The 22,468-nt window shown below is 36.3% G+C and overlaps 1 protein-coding gene across 26 annotated transcripts in view; it reads left to right on the forward strand.

The window, feature by feature from the left end:
- Window positions 1–14,169: 14,169 nt before the first annotated feature.
- Window positions 14,170–22,468, forward strand: part of nrxn1a (neurexin 1a) — a 352,697-nt gene continuing 344,398 nt past the window's right edge. For 20 of the 26 annotated variants that reach the window (XM_088610470.1, XM_088610478.1, XM_088610489.1 and 17 more), the window contains exons 1-2: window positions 14,170–14,315; window positions 16,612–17,987. In XM_088610470.1, the coding sequence (XP_088466596.1) occupies window positions 17,279–17,987 (709 nt within the window). In that variant the 5' untranslated portion in view covers window positions 14,170–14,315; window positions 16,612–17,278. The other 6 variants (XM_088610472.1, XM_088610473.1, XM_088610476.1 and 3 more) reach the window with 6 other exon arrangements.

Below are 22,468 nucleotides of genomic sequence, written 5' to 3' on the forward strand. Positions count from 1 at the left end.
GATTAATAGTGAATGTTGGCGGCACAAATTCATGTTAAAACAGCAGCATCAGCTCCTATACCACCTTACTGATTGGTTCTATAAAATCACAGTGGCGAGGCTTGGTCATTATTGGAATGATAGTCATAAGAAAGATTTCCCTTGAAGAGCATTGGTGGACCAAGAGGTGGTACACTTACCTTTTGATAAGAAATCCCAAACTGATACTGCAAATTTAAGATCAAAATATGTTTTACAGGAACACAACATTATGGCCAGAATTAAAACTGAGTCTGTCTCTATGCTAACACCAACAGCCAAGACCTAAGAAGATATTTGTCTTATTTGGACTTTCTTGTTATGCAAAATATAATATGAATCATACATCATACATCATTATATACTTTTTAAAGTATGCTATATCCAATGAAGCATGTGTATGTACAGTACATGTCAGTGAGCGTATCTGTGTGACACTGAGGTATTTTTAAAAGCCCCCAAGGCTTCTGAGATCTAAGGCTTTATGAATCGTGAAAAGGGAAAAATCAATCTTTAATGTTACAAAGAGTGTGTACATTGTTTTCTGTGAAATCATTCACAGTGCCCCAGTGACCCAGTGTGTTAAAAAGAATCCCTCTTACTTCAGTACCGCACCCTGTGCAATACTGTAGGCATTGGCACAGCTGTTTCAGGCAGCAGAGAGAATTGTGCTGCTGTGCAGAATGAGGAAGTGTGCATTGGGGGACAGAGGATTTAGCATGGACATGACAGTGCTAGGGCTGCACTGTGGCGCAGTGGCTAGACTTGCTGTCTCACGGCACCGGAGCTCTGAATTCAATGCCTGGGGTTCTATCTGAGTGAAATTAGTAGGTTCTCCCCGTGTTCATGTCAGTTTCCATCAGGTGTTCTGGTTTCTTCCTACAGTCCAAAGACATACTGGTTGGTTAATTGGTATCCTAACCAGGACGTGTCCTGCCTTTTGCCTGATACTTGCTGGGATATGCTCTGGTTCCCCTGCGACTGGATAAAGCAGTTAGAAAATGGATTGATGACAGTGCTAAAGAGGAGTCAGAAATATATTAGACACAAGTAAAGCAAATGATACAGTTATAACAGGTTTTTCCTTGGAAGGAAGGTAAAAAAATGAAACAGCTGAAATACATTATCCCTCAAGTATTTACAAGAATAAAGAAAAGATAACATATATTAATATATAAGAATTAATAACTTACTTTATGTTATATTAGTTTTCAGCTTTTGACGTACTCTGGCATGTTATACAATTAATATACAAGATGTTATTTCTTGTACTTGTAATAACTGTCATACTGTAATTAAGATACAAAGGAGGATTCATCTGTTTCCGTGTTTAACTTCTAGTATTGTGTGCAATAAGTCTCACAACTGTTTTTTAAGTTGTAAATGATCACAGCTTAACACTGCAGTAGTGATCAACACTGCATGATCATGACAATCCCTTAAAATGAGGAAGAAGTCTATCCAGATCTCATGTTAAATTAGTCAATTGAAATATCTTGGAAGACAGCCTACACCTAAACTATGGTGTAAATACAGTATGTGTAAATTGTCATGAAATTAATTAACTCTAAAGTAAATGCAATATAAATGGAGGTGCAGAAAGAGCATCAAGAGGCGATGAAATAGTAAATCCCCTGCTCGTGCAGTTATGTACCTTGAAGTATGAGAGGAAAGAGCTAATCCCAGGAGATAGGATACTGCAATCAGTAATCAACATGTTCCTCTCCAGTACAAGGACAATAGTAGTTCAAATTAAATAAGGTGGCAGGTCCCAGTATACCTAAACCACCACCAAATAAGTTCAGACATCAGTCACAGCAACCTAAATAAGCACCCAAAAACACAAGAAAAAGAGAGATGGCGAGATATGGAACACTATTAGTTTGCTGGTAACATTGTCAATTGAGCAGACAGGCTCTCACCAATGGCAGGCGAAAACCCAATGGTTTATGATCATGTTGGGACAAATTGGCAGCACACTGCATTTAATAAAAATATTTGGAGACTTTGGAAGCTATCCGAATCTGACCAAATCAGTGCTTTTCTCTGGGATTATGTTTGCCATGCAAATATTTTAACAAAATCAAAAACTGATCTATGTATACAGTGCATGAGTGAAAGTATGGTGTGCTGAAGAAGGATTATTTTTCTTGCTGACTAGAATCCACCAGTCCTTCAACAAGATTATATGTACAGATGGGCTGGAGGAGAGGAAGAATGCAGATGGAGTGTCATTACACTTGTAAAAAGAAGGGCTACAAAGCATTCTTATTGCATGAAATGGACCTATTACTTACAGTAAGTAGTAAAGCCTCCACTACTGGTGGATTAGTTATGATTTCATGCACCTCAATGAAACAGCAGCATCTTCACTACCCAGGTCCAGTGATATCTTCCCAGCTTCTCTACAAGAATCAGTCATGACTCCATTCTACCACCTCCACCCCAAACTGACAACGACTTTGTTATACCACTATTTCATTGTAATATGATTCCCTTTCATTCTATTTCAAAACAAAAATACTAGCCAAGTGAGGAAAAATCTTTAAAAAAACAGGTAAAGTAAAGCATCCAGATACATTCCTGACCTTAAACAAATGTCCTAAGGGCCAGAAAACTAAGACTTTTTTATCTCAAACAGAAAGGATTACAAAAATACCTCAGATTCAAGTACTAAAAATCTGAAAAAACATTCATATTGAATCTACAGAATTCTTCAAAATCAACAGTGAAGCGTGATCCCGAGGACACATACACTTTAAAACTGAGAACAGAAGGAACTCTTACTCAGTGGTGTTGACGCTGATCCCCCAACCTTCTCATTTCTAACCTCTAAATTGTTTTTACGTGTAAGATTTTTCTGAATAGCTGATAACTTCAGTTCTGATTTTCTAGATACAACTGCAGATGGTGCAGAAACTTAACCTGCTTGTCAAAAGCATTCTTATCGAAAGAAATTAACACCAGATGTATGTGGTGCTCTGTCTGTTACGCTGATCTCCCACCGGGCGTTGGTGTTCGTGCCACTATTTCTCTTGCCAAAGTTCAGATGAATTTTTTTTTAGTATTGTTGCAATTCTTGGGGGAAAAAAGCTCTATTGTTATTAAAGAAAATGTATTTTTTTCATCCCTGATCCTCACCAAAATGAGTGGACTCAAAACAGATGGATGGATAGATTAATTCCTTAATGCCATAGGTTTTTAAAATACAGTGAAGTTTAATCATTTCTTTACCCCATGTCTTTAATGAATTAGAGACAAAGGAACTTATTCCTTTCAGTAATTAACAAACACTGTTTAATTAGGACAATGTATTAATAATACAGAGTTAAAAAATCAACATATAGTTGATATACTTGAACATATATTGTACTTGATCTCACCTTTATCAAAAAACACATAATTGTTACATATAATAATGTTCACTCAGGCCATAAAAAAATTATAAACTGTATATCATTATACAGTATTACTATATCTGTTTGGGAGACATCAATGTCCCAATATGCAGGAAGTTCCTGATGGAACATTCATTTCAGCAAAGGAATATATAATTACATATAGACTGAATCTATGAGAGATATTATTCACGTTATTGATGTTATGTACTACAGTATATTACAGTAACAGAAACTATCTGAGGGACAGAGGGTATACAGTATGTGAGAACTCACTTTTCTTCACTATTTCAACGTAATCCTGAAATGTCTAATGATCAATAATATTCTCTGCACTCATTGTTAATTCTTTTAGTTCAGGAATGAAAATAAGCAGAATTGATTTCAATAGAAAAAGCAGAAAAATCCCCTAGTGTAGGTTCTTTTTAATACTACAAAATCAAATGGATTGAATGACATTTCACAAAGTTTTAATGAGAATGAAATACAAGGTTTCATAATTGATTTGCTTTAAACCATTTTAAATGCAACTTTTGCATTTTAGATGTCAAGACAGAGCTCTGTATGGCATGCTGAGCAATCGGATTCAGGTATTTTTACCAGTCTTTCAAACATAGTTATAAGAAGAGCAAATTAATAACAGCCATAGTTTCATCCCAAAAAAATAAATATACATTCTTTAGATTCTTTTTTTAATAGTTTCCTGCCCCTGAAGCAATGCTAAGGATATGCTGAACTTCAGAACATTTGATCTTTCACAAAAGACATTTATCTGTAGCTTGAGACTTGAGCTTTGTTCTTGATGAGGTTGTTTACAGCCAGGGTGACCAATAGTGTCCTGAAGATCCGCAGTTTATCACATTTTCAGTCAATCAGCTCTTATAAGTCACCCTTAAATTATTAAAATTATTACTTAAATTTGTAAACATTTGGAATATGTATGAATTATAATTAAAAGTTAAATAGCAATTGAGTCAGGAATGGCCATCTTTGGTCCTTGACAGCTAAAACTTGCTAGTTTTTCATTTCACAAGGAATGACAACACCCCAAAATCAAAGCGTGGCAATCTATTGTGGAGTGAATATTTGGCTTAACCCTCTTGGCTGAGGGCCAACCTCCTGGCCATAGGACGAGGAGAGGACCCCCACGCAGGGTAACCAAGGGGCAGCTGCAGAGGTGAAGGTGGGGTGGAGGTGGGATGCATTCGAGGGAGATACTGCATTTGGTATTTATAGCATTCGGTGAAGGAAGGACGAAGGGAGTGATTGCTAATCGCTGACGGCTGGGGATGATTGAGCGTGGTTGTTGTCATCCCTCCCGAACTTTAGTTAAATAAACTCCATTTACAAAAACACAAAACTACTTAAAAGAGCAAATCACTTTCTTCAGTAGTGAAAACCAAACTGTTACAATCATTAAGAATTTAGAGATTTAAGAGGGACATCTAAACCCTTTTGGCTTGTGGCTCTCCAGGACCACCACTGGCCTTTGTGTCTTGATCTATTATTCTGGTAAGAATGTGCTGAAAACCATTTACTGTCGGGTCCACTGTGCCTGAACTGGTTGGGAGACATCAATCTCCCAATATGCAGGAACTTCCTGATGGAGTCCAGAGGAAGACCCTTGACTTTTGTTTTCATTCTGAATGCACTTTAATACTTACCATAGTTCAGGTTTATGCTCAGCACAGACTTTCTGCCTTTGAAACATTTTTTAGCCCTTCTGAGCTAAAAAGGAACTTCAATTAATCAAAGTCTGAAGCAACCAAGATGATAGTTTATTATTTTATAACTTGCTAATTTATCTTTGTTTTCAATGATGTTATAAAGTAAATAACCATGTATAGTCAGAATAAAAAAAATGAAGATAGGACAGAAGCGACACTCATCTTGTATTTCATTTGGGTTCTAAATGGAAGGCATAAGGTAAAAAAAATAGACAGGGATTGCAGGAACATGAACCATAAAGCTGCATCAGGTTTTCTCAGGACCTCTGGAATACATTCCACTTTAGAAGGTACTCACAATCCAGGTTAATCCAGTTAATCTCCAATGTTGTCCTTTTTTATAAGTGATTTTATGTTTTATGTTCTTAAGAGATGTACAGTAGAATTCTTAGCATCGTTATGTTATGGGATATAAATTATTACAAATACTCCTATTGTAGCCATCTTTCACCATCATAAATGATGTTAATTTCTGAAAACTACACATTTCCAGATAGTGAACACCTGTTTCATTTTATAGGATTCAAAAGTCTCAATAGATCACAAATTTCTAACTGTTTCATGTCAAGTAAAAAACGGGAAAGACTGGTTATTGGAATTCCATAGCAATAACTGTTTATTTTTGTGACCAAAGGCAATATACTGTATATTCAACAGCATGAAGCCTGAATCATAAATAATCCACAGTGAAGTAAAACACTGAGGATTAATTGACGTTTGCATGTCAGAAGCCCTGAAGGATACATTTGTTAACTAGCTAATGGAAATAATGACTGTTGAAGATCATCCATTTACATTTAAGAAATCACCATTGCAGGGGATAGTATGTGATTTCAGTCAAATCTGATTAGAACATTTGTCATTCTGTCACTGTTAATAGGAATAAACAACATGGGAGTTGATAGTAACATAGTTCCTGCTGCATCTTAAGGACAAAGGCTTCTGTATTGGATTATCAGGATCTTATATCCCTTAGAGTAGCACTATTTCTTCTATTCTGTGTACTGTAGTTAATAGTGAAAAAAGGAAAGTGTTTTGGATTAATCAATATTAAAGAATTAACTGACTGAAAAGTTTACATTTACCTGATACTGTATTATTTAACAGGGGGAGTAAAGGCTATAGCTGAAAAAGCAGTAAATGGCTCCTTTGTAAAATTCCCAGTTCTTTAATTTGAAAACCTGTTATTTTAACCTAAAAGCATGGATACTTAATTTAATTCCAAAAGGAAAATACTTCACAAATAGCTAGTTCCTGAAATATTTTTGTTGATCTAGGATATGCTTTGTTTTTTAAAAGTTTAATGGCAATCAGTATTTAACACTTACAGTAGTGCTTACTGATGAACAATTTAGGAAAATCTGATGTAAATGAATTGAATCATTGTTCCACGACAGCAATTTTCTTACAGCTAAACTGTTCAGTTATTTTCCTATCAGATATTTTCCTTAGCACAGGTGCTGGCCCTTTCCCATTGTCAAAAAAATTGTGCTGCCTGAAGTAGTCTGTCCTCTCAGATGACATTTGTATTATAGATCCAGAAAATAGCAGTGTATTTGCATGTTTACTGTTCAAGCTTTTTATTATAGACTAGTAAGCTTAACTGACGTATTGTTGAGTTTGATTCTTTATTTTTGTTTTTGTATGCAGGCTCAAAAAACCTGAAAGGGCACTTGATAACACTGGCTATATACAGTATATTGATTCAGTGCTTTCAGGTGTTGTATGACGTCTGTTATTTGACAGCAGCCTTGAAATGGACTGAGTACTAAACAGGGTTTATTGTCTCTTTATTAAATCGGCATGCTTGTCAATAAGCACTAAGGAATAACAGATGCTTGCTTTCTTATATACAGTATATAGAAATGGAATACTGTGTGACACAATGCACCTTAATACACAATTAAAGAGGGCATAACTTCTAAAAACAGCTACGTCCCCATTAGGTTTTTTATGCAGTTACCATTAAAATTGTAAAGGCCTTTCACCATGCATTGCTGTTTTAATAGTTGCTTTCATATGCACTTTGCACCCTAAGAGCAATCATGGTTTTAATGTAGGCTCTGGATAGTTTTGAGCTAAATAGACCGTATGAGTTTAATAATGCAGCATGCACTTGCTTAGGATGAATACATGCTGAGAAAATAGAGGACCTGTAGTAGTTCCATAACACTTTCACTTTTAAAATACAAGAATTCTACTGTACTCATAAGACATAACAGAAATTAACACAGAGAAGCTCATGTGAAAATCTAAAATAATTTGGTTTCCATTCAGCAAAGCCTAAAGCTGAAATAAAGCCTTTAGCTTTCTCTTACTCATTCATTTCTGACAAGTTGAGTACACGTGATTAGAACCTTAAAGTGTGAAATTGCCAACAGGTATACTTGCCCTTGGTAAGCCAGTTTATTTTTAATCTTATTTTGTGCCAAAAAAGCCTTTGATGGAGAGCAGGTGAGATTAGAGCTACTAAACTCAATAGTAATGTATTTAATGACATTTATCATTTTAGTGATTTAAAATAAGCCTTTTAATCCCTCTGACAGTGTGTGGCAGAGTTATGGAGGCACTGATTCCAGGGAAAGCGGAGAGAAACATATGCAAAAAGTGTTCTATGACATGAAACAGCATATTTCTGATTGTAGGTTTTTTATGGTCTCTGTAATTGGTAACATCTCAGTCATTAGCATTGATCTGCATGGCACAGAAAGTGGTTCTTGCCATAAATGGCATTGAAATAGGCCAAGTCACTTGGTGCCTTGAATACCATGAAATTCCTCTTAGAAGACAGCGTATGAAATTATTTTTTTTACTATCGCTTAATAGTGGTCAAGGGTGAGGAACTCATAAAGGGCAGAGTCTTGGGGAAAGCAGGAAACTGTATTTATGTATTTGAGTTTAGAGATGCGTCCCACCTTTGATTATAAGATAGGTATAATACAGCATATCAGTCCCACAAGTGATGAAAAATCTTGTTTAAATTCATTTGAACTGCAAACATTTTGGGTTTATAATGAATTGGCAATGATACAGTAAGTACATTTCAGACCACAATGAAACTACAGTTCCAAGTGCACGGTAACATGTACAACCAACACTACACATCACGAAAGAGACAACGTTTCGATGTTGTGCATACAGTAGGGTCATATTGCAGTCATTGGCTGCAAATCAGAATGAGTCAACAAAAAGTCCGGTGATGATCTGAGAAATTGGGACTGCAGTCGCCCTTTTAGGACTTCTATCTAATTTTGTTGGTATGTATTTTTTTATTATTATTTGTGGCGCAGTGGCGCAGTAGTTAACATGGCTGTCTTATAGGGGCATGCTGGGGCCCTGGGCTCAATTCTGGGGGTGTTAGCTGTGTGGAGTTTGTATATTCTCCCCATGCTTGTGTGGTTGGTCTTGGTTGCTTCTGTTGCCTCCTAGAGTCCAAAAACATACAGGTAGGTTAATTGTTACTGGGAAAATTGGCTGTAGGTGGCAGCATGTGTGTGTCTTCCCTGTAACTGATTTGAGTACCCTGCCTTGACAGGTTCCAGCTATTATGTCCCTAAACTGGAGGAAAGCAGTTAGAAAATGGATGGTTGATGATCATTTTCAATTTAATAATTTTTAAATAATAATCATTTTGTACCCATGCATTGCCCTATTTGTGTATCATAATGATCTTGCAGGCACAGTAAAAGTTGCAGTGGACTTACTGTATATTACCCCAGTCATAGTTAGGTAGCAACAAGAACTAGCTAACAAGACTAAGATTCACAAAGTCTGAGTCTCAAGGAGCTAGCACCTTTACTGGTGGAGCTTCTCAATTCTTAGTATTTACTGTATTTACAACTGATCATCTTATAGTGTTCTCTTCATTCTTGCTGTCCATGTATATTCATTTTAAATTTTTCTTGGTGTGCTTTAAAAAATGCAATAGTTCAATATATGCCATTACTTATTTTTTTTCTTGATTGAAGCTAAGTTGTACAAATTCAAGATACTGTATGGTGCATTAAACTGCTGTAAATTGACCACCTAAATGTTTACACCCAAAGCTTTACTATTCTTTACTTAGCCCTGAAATGTTTTAAACAACAGAAGAATGTTTGGGTTATAATTTTAAATGACATCTTTCTTTGTTTTCTTTTTTCTCAGTACTCCATACTTATGTAATGTTGATCAGCATGTGTTCAACAAATTTAAAAATAGCGTAAAAAAAACAGTGATAGCTTTCTCTCCTGGAGACTAACAAACGGGAATTCAGCCTAGAACATTTACAGTTTCTTTCACGATTAAATTGATTTGAACTCCAGGGAAGTCTTGGTATGTTGACTGGGTGGATTAGTTTCAGGCTCCTACTGGAAGACCACCAGCATTCATTGAACTCTCTGACTTGACCCACTGGCCTTTCAGCACCAATAGTCAATACACTACTGCACCACTTTGTTAAGCCATGAGCAGGGTTCTCGTGAGCAGGTTTTCTTGATAAAGTAATGTATGAAGAGAAGATCAGTGTCATAAAATCTAATGACAGGTTGAAAAGGTAAATCCTTGGAGTCTAATAGATTTTAATTTTCTTTGCTTTAGAAACAGAATCTCCCGACAAATCTCCTCTTCCACCAGGCCTTTTATTCCCTGTCTGTGTTCCCACGTGCAGAGCCTGTTCATTCTCCACCCCTGCCTCTTTAATGATGGAATGTGCTATCCACAGAAATGAGCACTGTTCAGTTGCACTGTATTGTACTAATATTCTTAACTTAAAACGTGCTAATTGCACGGATTCACTGTTAACTCTTTATAAGTCTACTTTATAGTTTAATAAAAAACTTTTAATACATTTTTAAATTTTCTGACATACATCAACACGTAAAGTATATAAGAGCCTTGTCAGTAATTACATTCTGGTACAATTATGGAGCAAACACATACTGTGCAAACAGTATATAAACCTTTTGAGTCAGAATGCACAAAAATGCTAGATGAATAATTTTATCACCTTTAGATCTTTCCAGCAATGGCTTGCTTCAGGAATAGTTTGTGGTAAAAGGCATTTCATATTTCCAGCTGATCATTGAGAATGCTAAAAAAAAGAAATTGGTTAATTATATGATTGAGTGCCTAATGTGAAATGTATTTTCCCTTCATTTGATACAAATCAAATGCACATTGAAACCCTGAGGAAACAAATCTATCTGTTCATTCACTTAAGCATGTGATTTTCCTATAGATTTCAGAAAGCAGCCAAATATTTCATTCTTTCGTCTGCTCACAAAAAATTTGCCCTTAAACTGTCAAACAAATAAGTTATTGTTACTGGTTGTGGATTGTTTGACCAATCTGGTATCAACTGGTGATTCTAAAGGACATTGTTTGATACGAAATGATATTCTCCTCTTTAAGTAGCACAAACTGCCGGGTTTTTTTTTTAGAATTTAAATTTGGTGATTTATTTATGTGGAGCAGCTGTACGTCCGCCCATCCATTTTCTAACCGCTTTATCCAATAAGTTAGTTGTGGAGGATCTGGAGCCTAAACAGACAAGACATGGGTGCAAGGCAGGATACAGCACGAACAGGACACCGGTCCATCACAGGGTACACACAGACACACACAGACACACCTGCTATACACTCATACCAGGACCGATTTCCCCTGAAGCCTATACACTTACCAGTAGCTCTTTGAACCATGTAAGGAAACCCATGCAAACACAGAGAAAACATACAGACTGCAACAGCAGCATACAGTAAATAACATTCTAACATTTATGGAATGCAGCAGAAAAATACACAATATTTAACAATCAAAAGGCAATAATTATCAAACAATAGGGAATGTGAATCTTGATTCCTCTCCTTTTTATTCAGTACTGTTATTATTTTTTAAGGTATGTTTTGTTTCCACAATGTGTTATAGATTTGTGTAACAACCTTTCAAAGGTAAGCGATTCATCCAAATGTTTTTCACATTTTCTTTTTTGGGGGAAAATCCATAAATGTATAAATAATGAAACATTTATATAATAAGTAGAATTACCCTTCTGAAAGCAACATCAGTTTTATCCAAGGTGTTTTACTTCTAAGGTCAAGAAAATCAATAGACAGAGGAAAAGGAAAACACAGGACCGGAAATAAACCAGTAGGCTTTCCTGGCCTAAGTACCTAATATTTATTTATTCATTTATGATGCAAAGGGTGCAAGCAACAGTAGCATAAAATAACAGAAAAAGCATAAAACTGTAAAGTACAGTGTTAATTAAGTGCTAGGATAGTGTTGTACAGTACTAATACATTTCAACTGTGCTTGACAGGCAGGAAGTAGTAACACAGCACAGTCAGTAAGAGAGGGTTAGTCATGAATTTTGGGTTTAGGTATACAGTATGTTGAAGAAATGAGTTTTGAGTTTCTTCCAGAAAATGGCAAGCGAGTTTGTGGTTCAAACTATGGCCAGTTTATTTCACTATTGGAGGGGCTTTGCAGTCGGCCTTGGACTTGTGCTGCCTCAGTAATGGCATTGCCAATCAGGATGAGAACCCAGATTTCAGTTCCCAAATGGGGACACTGTGGTCTGGAAATGGCAGCACAGTCCCCTCTGAAACTCTGTAGGATAGCACTAAGGTTTAGAATTGATGTGGTCTGTGGTTTGAAACCAATTCAAAGAAATGAAGAGTGGGGGAAATAGATTGTTTCAGGAAGTTGCAAACTAAGTGAACTGCAATGTTCTGTATGAGCTGGAGTGGTCTAATTGTCCATGCACAGACTCAAGCTACTGTAGAAAGGAGTTGCAGTACTCCAGAGAGATAACTAGTGATGGGAAAAATAGTTAATAGAGTTAAGTATGGGCAGATCTTCATCTACTATGTACAGGAAAAATCAGCAAGACAAAATCACAGATGAGATTTAGCATCTGAGTGTAAAGATGATGTCAATGGCGATGATGAGCATCTTGGCAGTCTTGGTAGAGACTGTGCCCAGGATTATAAAAAATTCTTGATTAAGTGAATGCCCTGCCCAGACATTAATTAGCTCAGTCTTAGAGAGGTTGCACTGGAGATGATAGTCGGTCATCTAGGAAGAGATGCGTGCTAGGCTTGCTGTGATGCTGGAGGATTCCTGTGTGGCATAGGGTGGAAAAGACAATAGAACTGTGTATCATATGCATAGTGATATTGGGGCACAGTCACGATATCAAGTTATGGTAGGTGATAATGGGGCCACGCAGGCTAGTATAGAAGAGGATGGGGTCCAGCCCTGCAGGTCCACTCTTAATAAGTTTTATTAATTACAAACTGTACCTCTCCATGACACCAGGTAGGAGCTCCCCAAGAGGAACGATGTGCACCTATTCAGTGCAGTGCCAATAATGCAGACCGACAAGACTGTTGAGGAGAAACTGATGGCTCACAGAATCAAAAGCTCTGGAGAGACTGAGAATGGGCTATACAATCTGGGGGTAATACAGTATGTCATTCAAAATTTATCATATATCAGCTTTATATCTGTATCATGTTCCTTGTTTCTTGCACTTTCTCCAAATTTTATAGCATCGAGTTATCTTGTGTATACATAGCCTTATTTAGATATTATTGCAAATTCAGTTGTTTTAACAATAATGCTATTTGGTTCTCAAAGTCTTTTTCAATGCACCATAAAGTTGTAAAAGATCAGCAGCTAAAATTTTGAAAAAGCGGTTTCTGTATTATAATCAATGTTGCAGCGCCTGCAGAACTTCAAGAGTGGTGGTTATGGAAAGGATGACCTGTTAGTCACGATGTAAGAAATGAGGGGGAAAAAACTTTCCCCACAATCAAAATGTAATCAATGTGAGCAAAATTTCTAATTTAACCACTCTAATAACTGAACGTTTGTGCACAATCCTACAACAGGAAAGATGAAGATAAGCGCGTTTTACGGAGCCTCAGCAGGTGTCGATCCTTAAGAGTAAAAATAAACACCTTGGAGTGTGCGTGGTCTTGCATTCCCACAATCGCAAATGCCCGAGGAAATCAACAATAATATCACGATGATAAAGGAATTTCCATACATGCAGATATGGTTGCCGGCTGCGCAATCGATTTTTTAATTAAAAAAAAAATAAAAAATAAGATACAATGATGTGTTCCTGCTTAACTTAGACATTGCATGCTAACAAAAATAGGTTTAGTTAACAACCACTTTTTATGCGCGAAAAACGGGCTAATTGTTTCTTCCTCGTGATCAGCTCAGAATCTATGTGTACGCTGTAAGTATTTACTTCTTCATTAAACGTATAAAATACCTGAATTTCATAAAGACAACACGCGCTCCGTACAGAAAAAATCAGATTCTCTTCTCTTCCTGATATGTAGGACAGATCAGCAGGTCTTTTTTTCCCCAATCAGAGGCTCTGCAAATTGCGTGCCGCCCACTGCGCTCCGTCAGAGAGGGAGGAGGCGCGGAGCTCTGTCTCATATCTTACACAGTGGCCATTCTAGAGAGCGGGGTGCGAAGAGCACCGGCTGCGTCCGCATTCATAACTTAGTGTTTAAAATTAAACAACGTGAATCATTTTCTGTGACTTCTAAGTCCCTTAATTATCATCAAGCACAGCCTTCTCGCCAGTTAGATTATTTTTTCATACCATCGTTAGACAAAGCAGGAACTTATTGTACTTTCTAATGACATTGCACGTGGAAAGTTCAGTATTCCACAATGTATAGAGCAGAGTGCGAATGGCAGCAATTGCGTCTGCATTCATTTAGTAAAAAGTAAAAGGAAACGCACTATGGCAAACGAGTGTGAGGACTTAAATTATCACTATAACCTTTCACTCTTGTCCTATAGATCCGGCTCCGCTTTAATGCTGACGTGCGATGCTTTCTTTTCTCGATGCTTTCTGAATTTCTTTTTTTTTATTTAGAAGGGCTGAAATTTTGTGGGGATAGCGATGATGAGGTGTAATTCACATGAATATGTATTTAACGGCGCTGCTAAAAAAGGTGCTGCAGCGCTCTGCCCCTCCCCTCTCAAACAGACAGCACAAGCAGACACGTGATCCGCTGTCTCTGCCTTCTGACACAGTCGCTGGCAGCGCACAGTAGGGAGACAGATTGCACCTTTTCTCCCTCACAAATATAGGATTTTTCTAGTTCCCTTCTCCAATGTGTCCACTTTTTCAGAGGCTGGAGGGAGAGTATTACAGGTAAAGGATATATAACCTTGATTTTTGGGGACTGTCGAAGATTTTTTTTAAATAATTTTTATTTTTACAGTGATGCAGTGATTCTAGAGCAAAATGCATGAGGAGGGCTTCACGGAACATCTTTAGTAAGGGTAGATGGGACGAAGATCATGAAATGGTGATTTCTAGAGGTAATAAAAGTTTAAGGTTGGATGCATTTTATTTCTTCCAAGAATATAAAGTCTTGCTTTATATGGCATCTACTGATCTATAATAGCGGGCAATGTATGGTACGGTAGGAATTTGGCTGTAGAGTTTTTCCTTTTTTTTATTCTTGTGCAGGTAAGGTAGTGCCTGTTGTCGGTATTAGATGTATAAACTAGATTAGAAATTGGCTAGTTCAACTGCATTTATAACAAAAGAGATGCTCAGATTTTAAATGTTCATCGTGATTATCTTAAGCCTATTCTTCTTAAAGCTACTTATTCCGTTACTTCTCTGTATTTTTGGATTGAGCCCGTTTATCAAACACCAAGGCAAGACATGCATGTTCCAATGCACATTTTTTCTTTCACTGAATTGGAAAAAAAGGCAGTTCATTACAGATGCGTTTGACTTGCCTTGTTTATGGACGTAATGAAATTCTATATATCAATTTTAGAAGATTTTTTTTTTGTCGAAATCTTAAATTCCTTGGCTATGACTTATGAACCTCCCTTCGTTACTTCGCCGTCTCTGGAAAGCCTGAATGTGTATATGTGTATTCCCCTATGGATTGTTAATGCCATTTGTCGTGTCGGGGAATGAGAATATATTGTTAGTTTTCAGAGTGGAAAATATTTTAGATGTTAAAGAAAACACTTGCGTTCCCATCTACTTTTTTTTTCCTCCTTTATTTTGTAATGGCTGTGGTTTGTCTGGGATATCACGAAAAATAATATTTTTATTATTTACAATTTTAATGTTTATCGCCATGAGGACAACGATTGTATTTGGAGGTTTTAAGGATACTACGGCAACGTAAAAATGGATAGAAGTGACAGCACTAACGGTGATTCACTCCCAAAATATAGACATTTCCTTTACGTGTCTTAATATGCAATAACCTACAGGCTTAATGTAGTTTATGTATTTATATCATATAAGTGACCGTGCGCCTTAATGCGAAGCTGTATACAATTGAATGGAAGTATAGCTTTAACTGCAGACCCCCCTTGCTGTGTGGTATTTACGTGACACCTGTAGGGATCGCCCTGTTCTGGAAGAGAAAGGTTTTCATGTCCCTTGGTGGAAACAGCACAATGCGGTGCAATAAATTACTGATAATATTGTTCTCATAGGAGAGTATTAACTGGGGACGAGGTTTCAGCGTACCCTCGGTAAATTGCGTCAAAAACTGTCATGCAGTGACTTGTTTGGATTGCATAATGAAAACCCAAGGTGGGGTGATAGCGATGGGGAAGACGGTTTTCTCCCCCGTTGTTTTCTTTTTGCAGTTAATAACTAGAGCTGAAAATTGCATTTCAAACTTAAAATGTCAGTTGAACAAGCTGCCATGTTTATAATTGGTTTAGTATACAGTTACTCCTGAGGAAGGAAATAAACAAGTACAACATTTAAACTTAATAAACAGAGCTGCCTTGAATCAATGCTTTTTTTTATTTTGTATCTATATATAAAGCTAGTCGAAGACAAAAAATATCACGTCTTTCCTTTAGTCTTTTTTCCTTTTTAATTAGCACCTAAGTTTTGAGAAAAGCTATTAAAAGCACTGACTTGTCAGTCTAGCTAAACACAATTGTCTTCTAACCACCCCAGAAAATACAGTCACTAGATTCTATCTGTATCATATTGGTAAATCCACTGTACCTGTAAAGGAGAACAGCACGTCTTGTGCTTTTCAAACATTTCAATATTACCATGTTTGTATTGGCAACAAAATTACTAAATAAAAAATAGGAGGGTCTGTTTGTGAGGTTAAAAGCAATAGGAAGGAAAGAAGAAAAACATCTTCCTGATCTCACTGCATCCATTTAGCCCTTACAGAATAATAAACAGAAACTTTTGCTTTTTGCTTTTTCTGAATCATTTTAACAGGGTTGATTATTTTAAATCAATTCCTTGCCAAAGTAAACAAAGTTTTATATTAAAAGGGGGGAATTGAACCTGCTCCTTATGCAGTATGTCTGTGCATCTCTCTTATCTGTATATATGTAGTGTGTGCTGTCTTTATAAAGTATAACAGATAATTAACATACAATTCAGTTGCATAATTCAAAAAATGGGTTAAATCATTATCGTTTTTCATTCTTTGCAGATTGCTGGTCATTATGTTCAAACTATTGTAAACGCTGGGATCAGAGTTTGGCCTTGAAAAGCAGAGGGGCTGTCAGGCTTTGCATGTCAATAGCTACTGAGCTATTTGACAGTTTATGTTTTTCAGCACCACTGGGAAGGAGGCAGCCTAAGAAGCCATAAGCAATGACTCATGTCGTCTGCTTCAGCATGATAGCGTGAATCTGATGATCAGAGCTGGGTATCTGTCACAGGGTTCAGTGTTTGCATTTTAATTGGTTCATTGAAAAAAAACACAACAAGTGAACCAGAATAGCAAGAAAGAACTGATGGATATCAACAACAACTGAGCCAGTTTTTAAGAAACCTGGATTATAAAAAAAGAGTAAACGGAAAGAAAAAAATAGAATAAAATTTTTGTTTATTTTGGCAGAGGACTTCAGTTCCGGCGTATTGGGTGATATGTTCTAATACTGTCTCTTGCCCTATTGACAAGTCAACAGTACATTGCAGGTATGCAAATGAAGACTTTAAATCAGAAGTTTCATGATACATCCATCCAAATAAATTATTTTTTCTAGTGAGCCCTCCCCAGGAAATACAGTGCTACAGCTGCTTCCTGATTCTATAGTCTCAGCACAGAACAGATCTTCCATCTGAATATTTTTTCAGACTACATTTTTGCCAATATGGTGCTTGCAATGAGGCACGGCGCTCATTTAATCTGGGTGAGCCTGCTGGTGTGTTGCTTGGTTGACCTTGGTACCAGCATGGAGTTCACTGGAGCAGAAGGACAGTGGGCTAGGTTTCCGATGTGGAATGCATGTTGTGAGAGTGAAATGAGCTTTAACATGAAAACCAAGAGCTCCCATGGACTCTTGGTGTACTTTGACGACGAAGGATTCTGCGACTTCTTGGAGCTCCTGATCCACAATGGGAAATTAAGCCTTCGATTTTCAATCTTCTGTGCGGAGCCAGCCACCGTGCTGTCGGACACAGCAGTCAATGACAGCAACTGGCACTCCGTGACAATAAAGAGGAACTTCAAAAACACCACCCTTATAGTGGACAAAGAAGTCAAATGGATTGAGGTGAAATCAAAAAGACGGGATATGACTGTCTTTAGCAATTTGTTCTTGGGGGGGATTCCACCGGAATTGCGATCTGTGGCACTACGGCTAACATCCGCCTCTGTAAAGGATCAAGTTCCTTTCAAGGGATGGATAACTGATCTTAAAGTCAACAGCTCAGAACCTGTACTCAGCGGCAGTGAAGGAGTCAAAACTGATCTTTGTGGTAAAGACTTGTGTCTGAATGGAGGAGTCTGCAATGTGATTGACAACGAAGCTATATGTGACTGCTCGCAGACTGGCTACCAAGGAAAGGACTGCAGTGAAGGTAAGATGTTTGGATTGGTTTCCTAATCAGTTTTATTTGTCTCTTTTACAACATTTTTTTCTTTAACAAAATATCCTCTCCATATTTCTTTTAGCGATTAAGAAATTGACTTCTGAATTCCCCTGGTTTTATCATTAATTCTCAAAGTAACGTTAACATTTCTAATGATTAATTTGCAGAAAGTTTTAGTAGTATAGTTTTAACACTTTAAGAGTCACATTTAGTGGGTATAGTTGGTTTTGAAAGTTATGGATCTCTTATTCACTTTAAAATGCACAGTATATACTTTCTGTATATGTATACGCAAATCAGACATGTTTTGATTGTTTGTAAGACTCGTAATGGTCTAGAGGCCCAGAACTGGGCTCATTAGTTGGTAGAGTGGTTTTGAGCATTCTCAAAGGTATCTGACATTCTGTATCTTCAATTCACTGTGGAAAAGTTGACCTATACAGGTTTTATTTCTGTACATCCAAATTTGAATTGTCTATGATGTGTGTTTTTAAGGCAGAGTAGACTCCAACTCATGCTTTCACAATTATTGTGGAAGAAAGCAAGTAACAATATAAACCTAGTAGACAGTTTCAATGACTTACTCCTTATAGGTAAAGAGTTAAAGGATATGTATTCGATAAAGGATATGTGTTCGATAAAGGATATATATTCGTCTTCTAAATTGTTGTAATACTAGCAATATACTCTCTAAACACACTACAGTATGTTAAAGTTTAGAGTCAGTTATACAAATGTTGCATTGTATGTTCAATCACAAAAGGCACATGCATAGGGAAAAGTACAGTATTTAGGCACATGATCAGTAGTCACAGTAACAAAATTTGCATTTCATCCAAAATAGATATTTGCTTTGGAGGCATCATCATCTACAAAAGAATAAAAAAATGAATAGGTGCATTTTTCAGCCTACATTTTAGTACACAAAATTAAGTAGAATTTGTAAATAAAACTATAATGTTGTCTGGGATTTGGATATTAGAAACTCATAGGATATCTCATGCCTTTCCTTGTACAACAAAAAACTATGGGCTTTAAAGTTATACTGTGCACATTTATTACACTCTCTTGTCTTTAAATGTTTCCTAATTTAGTCAATTTCATAATTAATAAATCATTTTGTATCAGGCAAATTATTTGTGCTGTTTTAAAGCAGGTTAGCTTGTTGGGATTTTAACGTCACTTTAAGATAATTATTTCCTGCTAGAGCTGAAGGTTCAATCAGTTGTATCTCTTGTTTTTTTTAATCATTCTTTAATAATGTCTTTTGCCAAATGCAGATTTTGTTTTGTGAAATTGCTGCATGGGACTGATAAATGATAACCCGTGAAACCTTGATAGTTCTCATTTATTATTATGACAATGAAAAGCATATCATTTCATGCAACATTAGCTACATGTACCTGTATTCTGAACTTCCTGACAATATTTTGCATGTTTTTTGTTACATTTGTTCTCCATACTAACAGAAGCTGAAATATACCTGCATTCTGGAAAAGAGGTCATGCTCATTCTTTGAGATTCTTGAGCTATGGGGCAACATTTTAACAGGGTACCTACTGTAGATTGATTAATTAACTGAAAAGTGAAAAAGCTTGAATGTACTAAATAAATACATGCATACGTAAATTAGGTTGCTACTTAAACAGGTCAGAATTATTACAACTAATTAAATACTTGGAAACCAAGCCAAAATGAAAAAATTACCAGAACTTAATTATTTCATTATACTGTAGATGTTTCATGAGCCACACTATATTTCTTAAAACAAGAAGTACTGGGATACTGTATTTTGTTTTCATGTAGTTTGGTATTAATATGTCTTAAGGTTCATACTGTGGAACATGAGTACAACAGCAAAAAGCAAGATCAGTGGTTCTGAAATTCCCATAGGAAGCAATGAAAATGTCTCCTATGTGGTTCAAATATAAGCCCCGACATGTTTAGCCCAGTATATAGTAATTTCAATTCTAAACAATATACTGTAATTATCTGTGTAATTGAAGATACATTTCTTCCTCTAGCAATAGTAAAAACAGATCAAAAACCCTAATTGTCTATTGCTACTGTACATTCTATGGACCTTTGATCACCAGACTGATTTCTTTCAATATTTCACAACTTAAGCCTTTTTGTCACATCCATCGATCTCAACAGCTGGTGTCACATGTTTGTTCAGGTGCTATAGATAACTCCGTCTCAAAAAGCAAGGATAGCTAAAAAGTTCTCTGTATGCTGCTTAGTTTGCAGTGTTATATCTGAAAGAATGATTTAGAAGAGGCCGTTATCCCATTCAAGTAACTTGCCCGGTCTCTCATCCCACATCAGTGTCTGAGATGACTCTATTCATAGTCTGAAAGATGCTGGATGGCCTTAGTTTGCTTTTCTATATATTTCCTACTACAGTAAAAAGTTGCACACTTTCCCTCCCAAATAAATTGTATTCTGTGTCATAATTTTTGCTTTGTGACATGATTTGAATTTTTCAAAGCTGCTTCAAAGATAGCAGTGCCATTATTAAAAGTTAATCTCTGTCAGAGTTTTTGATCTATAGTGCAAGTCTGGGATTTCTTTGAAGCTCTCTGTGGCATTAAACTGTGTATAACCTAATTCTGTCTAACCTGGAGAAACACAGTCATGAAGTACATGAGAGAAGGGAAAGAAGGGCTGTTTGTGCTTTAGTATCTGTGCCTTTCAGCTTAGATGCATTCTTTTTAGTTAGTTTATAGTGAGCTGTGGTAGAATATTTTATAGTCTATTAAGATCTTTCTGGAAATAAGACATACAAAATGAACCAAAAAAAGCAAGATGTATTTACCCTGGCAAAACAGCACAAAGGTTCCTTCTGTCAGTTTGTGATGCAGTAACCTGCTTTTTATTGGGTGTTTTAAATAGTTTTATCAGTACAATTCCCTCTCATAAATTGTTTTCACAGCGTGAATTTAGAGTCTTAACTTTAATGCAACATATGGAAATCACAGTACATCATTAAACATAATTCCATATTATGTTGGATTTACAGGCACATTCTGGGATTGTTAATAAGATTTCCAGAGATTTCAGTGAAGTTCTTTGAAGTGAATTTCGCCTAGCTACTCTCCAGAAACACAGTTTTGATGGACAAAGATGTGTGAAGTTGATTGTTGAAGCCTTGTGCAATGTGAATCCCAGAAGCACCTTAACCTTCTTTGGCAATGCATTCAAAATAATTCTGGGCTAAAATTTACTGAATGCTTTGTCTTCACCTCAGGAGATGTGATTTACTTAGCAGTGGAGTGTTCAGGGGTCTGTGTCATTTCAAAACCATCTTGCTGTTTGATATAAATTAAGTGCAGAGGGTCAGCCAGTATAATACCAGTCATGTTGTTACTGAGCTCATATTTGTTAATGCATTTCTCTCTCATAGCTTCATTCTCATAGCTGATTGAGAGGACTCCTTGACGTTAACATTTTTTTTAAAATTGTATTTTTGAATATCGAACATTGTTTTGTTTTAAAATTGTGGCCTCGTTGATTGAGATTTACCATATGTTGCAGTCCATTGAAAATAATGAATTTAATTAATGGAATTTCTAGTTGGAGTCAATGAGTACTTTCTGGAAATTTTTTTGTAAGTTAAAAATTCCAATACAATAGCAGTCTTTTCCAACAAAGTAACATTGAAGAATATTTAAAGGAATTATTTTGAAACTATACTGTCATATTTAGCTGGCCTGAACATTTTATTTTGAAAAGGTGTCCCTTTATGGCTTCTACTTTAAAAGGACTTTTATTTTTTAACTGTAAAAGTCCAGCACTAACATATTAACTTAATGCAAATCTGCATTTTTCTGCCATTTATTTACTGTTCCTCTTGTGTCACACTGGACTAAGGGTCTTTATTTATAGGATTTATGGTGCTGCAAAGATACATCATCCATTAGTGTCCTTGTCACAAGTATTTTCTTTGCCTTTGAATTCCTTCTAAGAACAACTGTAGCGGAGAAGATAAAAGCACAGTTAGGGTATATACAGTAGGTGTCTTAATTTCTAACTGATTTATGAAGCATCTCTTCATATGTTATAACATCATCTAATTAATATTTGAAAAATACTATGAAATGTAATTAAATGTCTAATTACATAGTGAATTTGAAAATGCTCAGTTTCAAAATTAGGGTGAGTTCTTTATATGTCAAGCTCAAGCCTAATGAGACGCTGACAGTTATTTTATTGTAGTCTGCCATTAGCTGTACCAATGTAAAATCCAGGTTAATCCCTAGCCCATTCTTCCACACACAAAAATAACAAAAAAGTGTTACGACACAGTAGGTTTAAAATAATTGGAGTTGTAACTACAGTATGTAACTAAACATTTCTCTGAAAATGTACCAATCCTCCATAATTTCAGGATATGCAAACTTTAACAAATAATGCAGATTTTTAACCTTCAGTATGCTGTACAGTATGTGACCTGAGAGTCCCAACCT

The sequence above is a fragment of the Lepisosteus platostomus genome, chromosome 17, assembly GCF_059453375.1.
Source record: "Lepisosteus platostomus isolate fLepPlt1 chromosome 17, fLepPlt1.hap1, whole genome shotgun sequence".
In the NCBI taxonomy this organism is placed as follows: Eukaryota; Metazoa; Chordata; class Actinopteri; order Semionotiformes; family Lepisosteidae; genus Lepisosteus; species Lepisosteus platostomus.